Source organism: Epinephelus moara, chromosome 7 (genome assembly GCF_006386435.1).
Source record: "Epinephelus moara isolate mb chromosome 7, YSFRI_EMoa_1.0, whole genome shotgun sequence".
In the NCBI taxonomy this organism is placed as follows: Eukaryota; Metazoa; Chordata; class Actinopteri; order Perciformes; family Serranidae; genus Epinephelus; species Epinephelus moara.
Window position 1 is genome coordinate 4,650,835 of NC_065512.1, and position 12,160 is coordinate 4,662,994.

General features: G+C 41.0%; 1 protein-coding gene across 3 annotated transcripts in view; it reads left to right on the forward strand.

Moving 5' to 3' along the window:
* dnajc10 (DnaJ (Hsp40) homolog, subfamily C, member 10) overlaps positions 1-11,219 on the forward strand; it is a 19,873-nt gene extending 8,654 nt beyond the window's left edge. For 2 of the 3 annotated variants that reach the window (XM_050048430.1, XM_050048428.1), the window contains exons 10-25: positions 674-739; positions 1,053-1,118; positions 1,224-1,313; positions 1,413-1,523; positions 1,600-1,714; positions 2,116-2,243; positions 5,265-5,381; positions 5,487-5,588; positions 5,785-5,845; positions 6,562-6,656; positions 7,346-7,479; positions 8,471-8,524; positions 8,621-8,768; positions 8,988-9,110; positions 9,406-9,507; positions 9,587-11,218. In XM_050048430.1, the coding sequence (XP_049904387.1) occupies positions 674-739; positions 1,053-1,118; positions 1,224-1,313; positions 1,413-1,523; positions 1,600-1,714; positions 2,116-2,243; positions 5,265-5,381; positions 5,487-5,588; positions 5,785-5,845; positions 6,562-6,656; positions 7,346-7,479; positions 8,471-8,524; positions 8,621-8,768; positions 8,988-9,110; positions 9,406-9,507; positions 9,587-9,598 (1,524 nt within the window). In that variant the 3' untranslated portion in view covers positions 9,599-11,218. Of the gene's footprint in view, positions 1-673; positions 740-1,052; positions 1,119-1,223; positions 1,314-1,412; positions 1,524-1,599; positions 1,715-2,115; positions 2,244-5,264; positions 5,382-5,486; positions 5,589-5,784; positions 5,846-6,561; positions 6,657-7,345; positions 7,480-8,470; positions 8,525-8,620; positions 8,769-8,987; positions 9,111-9,405; positions 9,508-9,586 lie in introns of all 3 variants that reach the window. The other variant, XM_050048431.1, reaches the window with a different exon arrangement.
* Positions 11,220-12,160: the final 941 nt, after the last annotated feature.

Here is a 12,160-nt window from a genome sequence, read left to right on the forward strand (position 1 = left end):
AAAAATACACCTGGTCGCCCAGCCTCTCAGGATACCTTGTGTCAGAGTTGCATGTACCCCATGCACACCGTTTGACCTTTTTTAAACTTCAAATATCCGAAAAAGCTCATAAAACCAAACAAAACTGACTTTCTGTAATGCATTTCAATGGACGTCCAGGCAGAGAATGTCTGAGTGTATGGGAATGGCTATACGCACTGTGATTGGCTCGTCACGTTTGAGGGCGGGGCTTAGCCATAGGTCAATTGTTATGTCCCCTTTTGAAAACGGGAGACACAAGACGACAATAACATGAGAATGAAATGAAGGAGTCAGAAGTGTAAAAACAAAAATTTATTTATTTACAAATTTAACACAAGGTTCTCCAGACGTGGAGGAGGAGCGGACAAAGTGGTTGTGCCAAATAAAAGAAACCAATCTAACAACACCAGGCCTCAACTAACCTCTCCCTCTAAAAACAAAACACAAACCGAAAACCTAACTTTCTTTAAAAAAAAGAGAGGTTCCCCCTAACTTTGAGGATCCCCTAGGGGTCCCAGACCCCCTGTTAAAGACCCAGGTGTTAGTAGATGTGGTGTTGACTGTTATTTACTGTCATAAATTCCACTGACTCTGTTGGTTAAAAAATGATTGTACAGATTTCTGATCTGTGTGTGCATGTGTGTTTGTGCAGGATGGTCTAGTTAAGGTGGGATGGATGGACTGCACCACCCAGGAACAGCTCTGTGACAGTTTCCAGGTAAGGTCCTGCAGTACTGCAGCACTACTGACACTACTACTGTAAGATACTCAAAAAACTCACTTCACAGTTTGTGGCCTTTTTAAAGGTGAAGAGACTCCCATGATTCTGTGAAAATTTGGTTCATGTGGAATATAAATCAGAGTATCATCTGCATAGCAGCAGAGTTAGATATTTACTCTCTGAACACAGCTCGCCCTCAGCTGCTCTAAACTGTTTTTAGATTTATTTTCAGGTATAAAAATAAGCCCAGCAGTTTTAGGTGGTATGCATTTTTTGCAGTACTAGTATTCGTGCTTCTGCTGTATTTCAGGTGACCAGCGGAGCGACTGCTTTGTTCCCACCTGGAAGTACCCTGGATCAAAAAGGCGGTGTCCTGGTAAGACACAGATCACACTGCTGTCTGTATGTGCACATTGTTGTACTCTCTGTAGTAATACTGTGTGTAGTTCTGCAGCACTGACTTCATGTGCATATGTTGCAGTGGCTGAAAACTTTGGACAGTAAAGAGATTTACAATCAGGTCATCAACCACCTGCCCGATCTGGAACTCCTGACCAGTGAGAGCTTCCAGGTATACACACTCAAACTCATCCTACTTTATTCAGGTTACACATCAACACTCTACAATACATATTAAAAAGTACATCCCTCTGTAACATCCTGTCCCCAGAGGAAACTGGCCCATCATCGCTGGTTGGTGAGTTTTACGTTTGGTGACAGAAGCCCCGCCTCCAACGAGTACAAGAAGCTACAAGCTTTCCTCCGAAATGACCACATACAGGTACCTGTCTGTCTCTCAGTATGTCTCTCTCCGCCTGTCTGTACGTCCAGCTGACTGTCGCTGTCTTTCTCTCCAGGTCGGCAGAGTCGACTGTGTCGCAGACTCAAAGCTGTGTCAGTCTCTCTACATCCATAAATCCTGTGTAGCCGTATTCAAAGGACTGGGAATCCATGATTTTGAGATCCACCACGGTCAGTACCACAGACTGTGCATGATTTTCTTTTTAGTTTGTGGTCAGCAGGTTTATCTGTTTTATGAGAAATCAGATGTCCAGAATATGCATTTGTTTGCTGCAGCTCTCGTTATTTTCTTCATTAATCTATCAATTGTATAGTTTATAAAAATGGAACAGGAAAAAGTAAAAAGGAATTTCTCATTTAATGTCCCAAAGTGCACAGTGATGTCTTCAAATATCTTGTTTTTTTCTGACTAGTACAAAAGATATTCAGTTTACTGTCATGGAAAACTAAGAAAACATTAAATATTTGTATTTGGGAAGTTAGAAAGACATAATTGTTTGGTTAAATGAATAATAGATTAGCAAAGTAGTTGCTTATTAACGCTCTATTGATCATTTCTGTCCTGTGTGTAGGTAAAGATGTGTTGTACAACATTGTGGGTTTTGCGAGGGACAGCGTTCGCGCTCACGTGACAACTCTGAGACCTGACAACTTTCCCTCAGACAGGAAGGAACCGTGGCTGGTTGACTTCTTTGCTCCGGTTTGTGACTACTTACTTTAACCAGAACTTGAACGATATCACTTGTAGTGTGTGTTACAGATTAATGACCCATCTGCCTCACTCTCAGAAATCACATACTGTATCTCAAGCCACTCTCTTCCCCAAAAAAGTGGTGGTTTAGGTACCTCAAGACATATCAGGTCATCTTAGAGGGATAGATGCACACCTGAAGCCTGAAATACTTAATGTCAGTGGATGTTAATGTGTTGAGGACATGTGGTCTTCATCTGCAGTGAAGAACAGGAACAGAAATTAAAGTCTCATACAGCACATCCTGATCATAAATATACAGGCAGAAATGACACATCAGCACTGATTCGCTTGATTTGCCACCCAGCACCCAGCCTGTCTGAGTCCCTGTTTACCTTCAGGGCTGGTGATAGTATCACACCTGCTACTCAAACACTGAGTGATAGAGAGGCAGTGACAGAGAGGCAGCAGGAACTGACTTCTTTATTGCATGTCAGTGTGGCAGCAATGGGAGAAGGTAACTACCAGTGGGAGTTGAGTAGTAAATTACTGTAAGAGAGCCTGAAATGTGTGTGTGATGTCTGTTTTTTTTAGGTGAGTTTCCATTTAAGTGTAGTGAAAGAAAATTGGTAAAAGAAAACCCAAATTAATACGTGTTTCCATCAGCATCTGTTTTGCAAATATTAGAAGTGCACTGAGAACAGTTGCTTTGTCAAATTTTGCAGTTGCTGCCATTAAACTGCTGCACAGAAGGAAAGGGACACGATGATGTGAGGCCATGAAAGTAAAAATAGATTAGTTTTACTTTGATTTATTTTTATCCCTTTTTATACATAAATTGAACGATAGGGTGGCTATAAAATCCCTTCATTATTCCACCTTTTGTTTTTAACAACGAACCAAACGACAGCGGCATCATGTCGCCCCAGTTTGTGATTTTAGACAGCATGCTGGCGTCACAAAAGCAAAAGATACTTGACGGGTGTAGAGTTTAACACAACAGCGTCAGCCTCTAGTGTTCCATGTAACATACGAGTTGGCATTTTAGAAACATAAAAATTGCATTAATATGGCAATAACAATATTTACCCTACCTGTGACGGCTGATCTTGTCCTCTGCTCAGAGGGAGGGTAAGGAAGTTCTAGACCTTATTGTCTCCCCAATTTGCAGATATTTTCTGACACTGTCCTCCTTCTTTGAGTTAGCTGCTAATAGAGATGCAGGAAAAAAATCAATACTGCATAGTATCGGGATAGTTTTGAGTGGCAATATCATATTGTCGCACAGAGCCAAGTATCGATTTTTTAATGAAATGAATAAATAATAGGACAAATACAAATTAAACTTTAGGTAGCCTACTAGAATAATTTAACCAATTGCTTTTCAGTTCACTAGATACATTTTGCTGCAAAAAAAAATGGCTGAGGTGAGATGACCAGACTGAAAACTTTATCTTACAAGATAAATCAGATGTTGACAACGTTTTCCTTTGGGGACATACTTTACAGTTGAAAAAAGGTAATGTAAGGCAATATATTTTATCGCAGTACTCAGCATATCACCACATATTTAAAATCACAATGATATTGTATTGTGTATTGTGATGATATCGTATCCTGGATCCTCTGGTGATTCCGACCCCTAGCTGCTAACCGCTACTATCTGTTTATTAAATCTCCCGGCTGTGGGTCGCACACATAACATGTCAAAACGTCAAACTTGTTCCATCCATGGTCTCATTCTGCCGGCTGTCCCTTTTACACAGACATTGATTTGAACAGAACAAAGAACAGCGAGGTTTAGTAATGGCATGACACACCTGCCGTGAACAGTGTGTAAAAGGGGATTTTATAGAGTAAATGTTGATTGCATAATGTAATGGCTTAGATTGGTTCCCTATTGGCCTCACTTTCACTGTGCAGCTCTGTCTGCCACTGGGTGCGATCTCCCAGAAAAAATGAGCCACCTTGAGTCACAAAGGAAGCGTGTCAACCATTGCGCAACCACAACAGGAAGGGCATAGCACTTCTGTCTTCCCTTTAGCTATTTGTAGCTATCCCCAGTTAGCATGAAGCATCAGTGTAAGCTCTTTGCAGTTACAATCACTTGTAGAGGAAATGGCGGACAGTGGGACAACGGAAGTAACTGTGGAAAACAAAATGCAGTGTGTCCAGTTGCTCATCTCTGAGTAAAACAGAAAGAGATCCAGTTGTCTTTGCACAGCGGTGCCAACGATGATACCACTTAAAAACACTGCAGGGGAGAAAGTTTAAAAGTTGTCTGTTTTCAGTTAAAAAGATCCAGTCAGAGCTCAGACAATAGAAAAGCATGTGGAAAACATGATGAAAATCTGACGCATTTGTTTATGTCATGTGTTAATGTGAGGAAGGTTATAGTCTCCTCAGTGCTTCACACACATCGCATGTTTTCAGCTCTTTACTTAAAGTCACATCCTTCATGGAAAGCATGAAGTCTGTTTCTGTGTCCTTTATAGTATCACTTTAAAAATCAAGTGAATTGAAACCCACGTATTTTCCTGAGGCTGTCGCACAACCCCCCCCCCCCCCCCCCCCCACACACACACACACATGGACTCAAACATAGGAGCTGCGACAGGCTGCCATTCACTGTGAATTCAACTTCCAAATAACATCCCTGTGCAGCCCACTGAGACTCAGTTTGTGCCTCAAAATTCACAATGTGTTGCCCAGTGGTGCAATTTTGAGAAGCTGGAGAAGGTTCAACTTTATGCTAACAACCTCTGACACCCTGAAGTGACAACCAGTCACACTCAGGAGATGAACTGTGCCATTGTGCACACGTATAAAGTGAAAACAGAGTACTACTTATTTAGAGCTGAGTCATGTTCTCATGGATAAACATGCCTGCAAGCATCAGGCTCGTGAGAGACTACAGAGCCTGACACTTTGTATTTGTTTTGTCCTCAGGCTGTAACGTGTATTAAAAACAGTGCTTGTGATGTCACCTTGTTAGATATTAAATTATTAATGTTTGATTCATGTTTGCAGTGGTGTCCTCCGTGTCGAGCCTTACTGCCTGAACTGAGGAAAGCTTCCATCCAGCTGGCTGGACAAATGAAGTTTGGTACTCTGGACTGTACCATCCACCACAACCTCTGCTCCATGGTGAGCACATACACACCTGGACTGCACCATTAATTATGAGACCAGATATGGGTAAAAAAAACACAGACAGCTTGATCATGTTTTGTCTTTCTCTCTGTTTCTCAGTATAATATTCAGGCGTATCCCACCACCGTCATCTTCAACGGCTCCTCTGTTCATGAATATGAAGGACAACACTCAGCTGACGGCATCCTGGAGTTTATACAGGTACTACTGCATACCACTGACATACTGACACAGCATAAAACACACTACTTCCTCTTCATAATACACGTAGTTTTGTGAGCAGGGAGTGAGTCTCACTGCTGCCACCTGTCCAAAAAATGTTTTCAACTACAACTGGCTGCTCCAACACTTGATGAAGGACATCTTTGTCTGAAAGAGCTTCTCTCTGTCTCTGCAGGATCTGGTCAATCCATCTGTGGTGGTCCTGGATCCTTCCAGCTTTGCCGAGAGAGTTAAAGGTAACAGGATTTAGTAGAGCATTTTGCCAAAACCAGAAGTCCTCTCAAATTTATAACCTTTTTTCATTTTTACTGAGGAACCACTTCAGGCAGCAGCAAACAAACTTTATGCTGGATATTTTAGTGAAACATTTTTAAGGTGTTACTACAGTCTCTAAAAACCTGTTCCCTTCTTGTTGCTCACTCACAGACATGGTTGAAAACACAGCTCTTAGTTCAGACATTTTGTGCCACTCAGCTCCTAGTTCCTGTTCTAACTACTACTATAACTACTACTACTACTGTTGTCTCTATGAAGAGATATCAGCACGTTTGCAGAATCTGAAGGTGTCAGGACAAGATTTTGGCACTGGAAGTTTTCTGGTTACCGTTTGTAGTCTGTTTGCAGTCTGAGAAGGATTGACCGATCTTTTTTTAACGGCACTTAAACAGTCTGTAGGAAAAGGTGTAATGCATTGGCTGAAATGAAGTCTCAGAACCCATCAGCTGTAGTTTGATGATGATTTAGCTGCGGATATCTGTTGCTAGAGATGAGCCAAAATGACAGGTGCATGGAAGAGGAAGTCTTGGCCTGGATATCCGCTGGCTACACTGGATCAGCTCAAAATACTGGCCATTGCCCCCAGAGGCTTATCATCATCAGATGATAGCTGATAAGTTCTGAGATTGTTTCATCAATTTCCCTTCTGTGTTCTTTCCTGTCGTGTCCATTGCAGGTCGAGCTGAGGGGCAGATCTGGGCGGTGGATTTCTATGCTCCGTGGTGCGGTCCCTGTCAAGCTCTGATTCCAGAGTGGAGACGCATGGCCAGGGTACAACACACACAACACGCATCATACACACATTATACACACATCATAAACACACACTGAAACAACCTGGACGGTGTAGAGAAATCCAGCACAGAGAAATTGAGAAACACTGAGGCTAAGGCTGAGTGATATGGCCAAATACAATATAGTTTAATAATATAATTAAACACCTGTACAGCCTGCAAGTCATTGTTTTGCATATTTGAAAATACAGGTTATTCCATACAGCTGTGAACTGTCACTGCCAAATATTTCAGTTAAGTAGAGCACAGACGTCTGATTCAGTAGTCTGTGTCAGTGCAGAAAGTCTAAACACTGATTAATCTGCTGCTGCTGTTTGTGTTCTCAAAAAGACACCATTCTGATATCCACAGGCAGCTGACTAGTCAGCGTTAGCTCGCCAGTTCCTCCAAGATTTTGCAATGTGGTGATCAAGACATTTAAAACGTTTAAGATGTCTAACGACAAAGTCGAGCCATATTAACATCTTGGCGTCAGATGTTAACCGCTGCTGCTGCCCAAGTGGCAAAATATGACGAGTAGAGATGCCGTCTTGCTGTGTTAGCTCATGCTAACAGGGCAGACACAGCAGGAGACCAGTGGCTTATGAAGACAGTCCTTCAGTACTATGTTGAAAAGCAACAACAGCTAACATGAGTGTCTCTTTCTTTCTGTCTCTCCCTATCCAGATGCTGTCAGGTCAGATCCTGGTCGGTTCAGTCGACTGTCAGCGGTTTCAGTCCTTCTGTCAGGGTCAGAGTGTGAGGGCGTATCCTGAAATCCGCCTGTACACCGGCAGCACCCGGCAGCCAGATCGCTACATGTATGTACTGCCAGAAATTTAAATACTCAGTCTGTATGTACAGACATTGTTTTCCATGCTGCACACACTATGATATGTTGGGAAACTTGTTGAGTCAGATGAGAAGAGATGAGATTGAGTTACATCTCAGTACAGAAATACTTCCAGGACATTTTTAGTCTCGCTAAATACATTTTTACATATTCAATCTGCTGTGGGACCTATTAAGCAGCTGTCACAGGATAATCCCTGGTTGTCACCATCAGCAGAGACTCCAGTCTGCATTGTTGTTTATACACTTCGCCAATAAACAATAAAATTACAATAATTACACTCAATAATTACCAGATAAAGTGAAGTTTCAGTGGAGTTTTCACACAAATGCAACTAAACTGATTAATGTGTGGATCAGAGTCCTGCACGGGTCCATTTTTGAAAACCTGCACCAGCCCATACCCGTAAAGCTCAGCACCAGAACTGACCTGTTACCCGTCACTGTCTAAATCAAAGCTGCAACAGCCGCTTGCCATTAATAAAAGTATATCTGTACTGTAATGCAAGACCAAGAAAAGCAGTAAATGCCACATTTTTTGGCATTTTTCCATGAAAAGTGACTTGAGCCATTAATTTTTTTAAATTAATCATATAATTGATTAATTGACAAATTTTTTCAGTTTCAGTTTCTCTTCTTTCTTTCTTTCTTTCTTTCTTTCTTTCTTTCTTTCTTTCTTTCTTTCTTTCTTTCTTTCTTTCCCCTCCCCCCAAGTTGTCAAAAAAAGCAGATATTGTAGGTATAATACTGAAGGGAGAATGGTAAAGCACTGATTAGCTGTGGAGTTCCTCAGGGTTCTGTATTAGGTCCTCATCTGATGCCATCAGATGCACCTGTTTGGGCCACATTAGGTCTCTCTGAATGGGAATGTGGGGGCATTATTTTTTTTAATGTGAACATCATCAATGAGTTTTTCAGTCATCTTATTGATCCTGTCGATGTGTCTTTGTGTCTTCTCAGGAGTTATAATGGTTGGCACAGAGATTCCCATTCACTCAGGTTATGGGCACTGAGGTGAGACACCTTCTCCGTTATATAGTCCTTCTGTTGTGAATGAATGTTTGGGCTGATGTGGAGTCCTGTATTTGTATTAATGTCTTGTGTGTACAGTTCTTTACCCAGAGCGTCGGTGGACCTGACTCCAGAGTCCTTCAGGTCTCAGGTTCTGTCAGGTCAGGATCACTGGGTTGTGGATTTCTACGCTCCCTGGTGTGGACCCTGTCAACACTTCGCCCCAGAGTTTGAAGTCTTGGCTCGGGTGAGACACAGTTTCCTTTTTCTAAATTAACCTTGTTATCTAATGTCCTCTTCTCTGTGGCTCCTGTCAGTCACAGCCCTGGAGAGGCAACCGACAAATTAAACCCCACTCTTCTAGCAGCTGCAGGCTGTGACTTTAAACACACGCTGACAGGTTCTTAAAAGAGACGATCTGTGTAGTTGAGGCTCTTTATGAGGGTGTTCTCTGTGTGACTGACAGATTCTTAAAGGGGAGGTTCGAGCAGGGAAGGTGGACTGTCAGGCTCATTATCAGACCTGTCAAGCAGCTGGAATCACCGCCTACCCAACTGTCAGATTCTACCCCTACCTGGGAACAAGGAGGGTGAGTGCACGCACACCAAGCAGCAGCACCTTTAGAGAAATAACCAGCTTCACCTTTTAGATATCGTACTAAAACATGAGATGAAGCAGCACACGACAAAACACTGAATCAAACCCTTACAGCACCAAAGGACCTTTTCCAATACATTTGTTTTGAAACATTTATTTTATTTTATTACTACGTACACATCCACTATATCACTTTCACATATATACATATTTTACAAGTTTCAAGTACCTCATACAACCCAAACTATCTCTTTAAAGTTTAAACTTGTTTGTGTGTGTGTTGACAGTATGAACACAGCGGAGAATATATCAATAGCCGGGATGCTAACGTGATCGCTGACATCATCAGACAGCGACTACAAAAGGTGTCGCCACAGTTACACAAAAAGGTGAGTCTCTGTTCACCTTAAATCCAAACACAAACCGGACGGAGAACCTGAGTCTGACGTTGTTGTTTTTCCCCCGCAGGATGAGCTCTGATAATCTGTGGGCGCTGCCGTGAGAAAGACCAGTGATCTGATTGGTCAGGGAGGGACAGAGGTGAATTTGATTGGTCCGGCACAAAGATCGATCAGTCAACACTCCTTGTGAAGACCACAGCTGTAACACAGAGACAGACGGACTGTTACCTGCTGTGTGTTGAATGTACTGAACACTTCTGCCTTGTTTTTATTTGTTTTTATTTCTGTCTCCATCGTTTGTATTTACTCTATGAAGTAAAACTGTGGGACACTGCATACTGGACATGTTACTGACACGCACACACTATGGTAAGCCCTTTAACTGAACGTTTAATTTTTTACAACACAAGTGGAAATTACATTTTTGACATGAAGAAATGTTAATTTAAGATATCTGTAAATCAGTTTTGACATGTTACAAATATATTTTCACATGTTGAAATTACACTCCGACTGGTCAAAACTGATTCACAGATATCTTTAATTTAATTATAGATATCAGTAATTATGTTTGTACTAAGTCAAGTCAGTATTATTGATACAGCACGTTCAAAAACAACAGGAGTTGATTGTATGGGGTCTGGGATCTGCCTCAATACAGATTATTAAAAAAAAAGGAACATAAAAAGCAATAATACATATAGTATTACAATAACAGAGAGAAGGCAAGACTTAAACAAAAGAGTAAGAACAATGTTTTCAGATGTCTACAATTAAAAAAAGACGGACCGGTTCTACCATTTTTCCCCCCTAAATGTTTTTTTGGGAGTTTTTCGTAATCCGCTGTGAGGGTCCAAAGCTAGAGAGATGTTTTATGCTATAAAGCCCTCTGAGGCAAATTATAATTTGTGAAATTGGGATTTATGAATAAAATCAAAACTTGAATTTACTTGAAATTATAAAAGGGACTGTAGATATCGTAATTGTTACTAGTACGAATGTCATTTTCACTTGTTAGAATTATATTTCAGATATCTGAAATTACATTATTACCAGTTACAATTCCAGGCTGACAAATCAATAATTTACTTTGACTTGTCAGAACTGAATTTTTACATTTCTAGAATTTCATTTATGATATCTGTAGATATCCACAGTGAACATCGCCACAAGTGACAACTTAGCTGTAGACATCATTAATTAGAACTTCAACTAGTCAGCATGTCAAAAATTAATTATAGATATCTGCTACTGAGTTTGGATAGAAGTCAATGGTTAAAGTTGACAAGTTGTAATTAAGTTACAGATGTCTAGGGAAAAATAATTCCACTAGTAAGAAATAAATTGCAGATATCTTTGAATCTATTTCTGCTAGTCAAAATCAAAGTATGGATATGTCGACTTGGAATTCTGTCAACTGTAGAAAAAAGCAACTGTTGATATCCACCGATTACTGCTACTGATTAAATGTTAAAGGGCTTACCATACACACACACACACACACACACGGAGCCTGATGTTGACACAGTGTTGTATTTTATTGTTCATGTAGAAACTGTTGGAGCTTCACAATAAAACTGTGTGTTTCTCTTAAAAGATTTCAACATTCACATCAGTTTTAAATCCTATGCTGCAGTTTTAATTCCACTCTTATACCCTCTGTGATAAGTTCATGTACATCTCAAAAGTCATTACATCATATAGAAGTGAAACAATAAGGCTTGTAATCATTAAGATGGAAAATTAAATGGTAACCATTTTGTTAATGGTTAAAGTAAAAATGCCAAACGTTGTCTGGTTGCAGCCAGGGCAGACATGCTCAAAAAAGAGCAGGAAGAAGTGTGCACTTACGTAATCCTACACCCTTCTTAGTATTCATGTCTCAGTTATAAAGGAAATTGTCAACAACTGTCCCAAACTGATTTACAAACATTAATATAGATAAATGAAAAACAGCCTTAGATAGAAAGACACCCTATCTCAACCAACTATATAAACCAACCCATCAGCATCAGCATCACCCCTTCTCAACTGCATACCTCCTAAAATACTGTCTGTACATCTTTATAAAGTGCTGCATTGGGTGAGAGGCAGGGTTCACGCTGGACAGGTCACCAGACTATCACAGGGCTGACACACAGAGACAGACAACCATTCACACTCACATTCACACCTACAGACAATTTAGAGTCACCAATTAACCTGCATGTCTTTGGACTGTGGGAGGAAGCTGGAGCACCTGGAGGAAACCCACGCTGACACAGGGAGAACATGCAAACACCCTGGGGTTTGAACCAGGAGCCGTGCTGTGAGGCAATATTCAATTTCTGCCAGTATACCCCCCTAAATCCTCAAAAATTCCTGGAGGGAATCATTTGCTTGCCATTCCCACATTAAACAGCAGGTGTCACTGTTCACCTCAGATGTTCTTCTGGAAAAGAGTTCTGCAGAAACAGGAGCTCAAACCAGAATTACAAAGTAAAATGTGCTTAAAGTGGAATTATAAGGAGATTAATATGAGCTCAGGATACCATGATGGATCGACAAGCCATCCATGATGCATGCTGGGAACCTCTGTGACCCCAAACATGGTAAGTGTGCACACTGTACAAGATGCAACAGTGGGTTTAAAGTAAGGCTG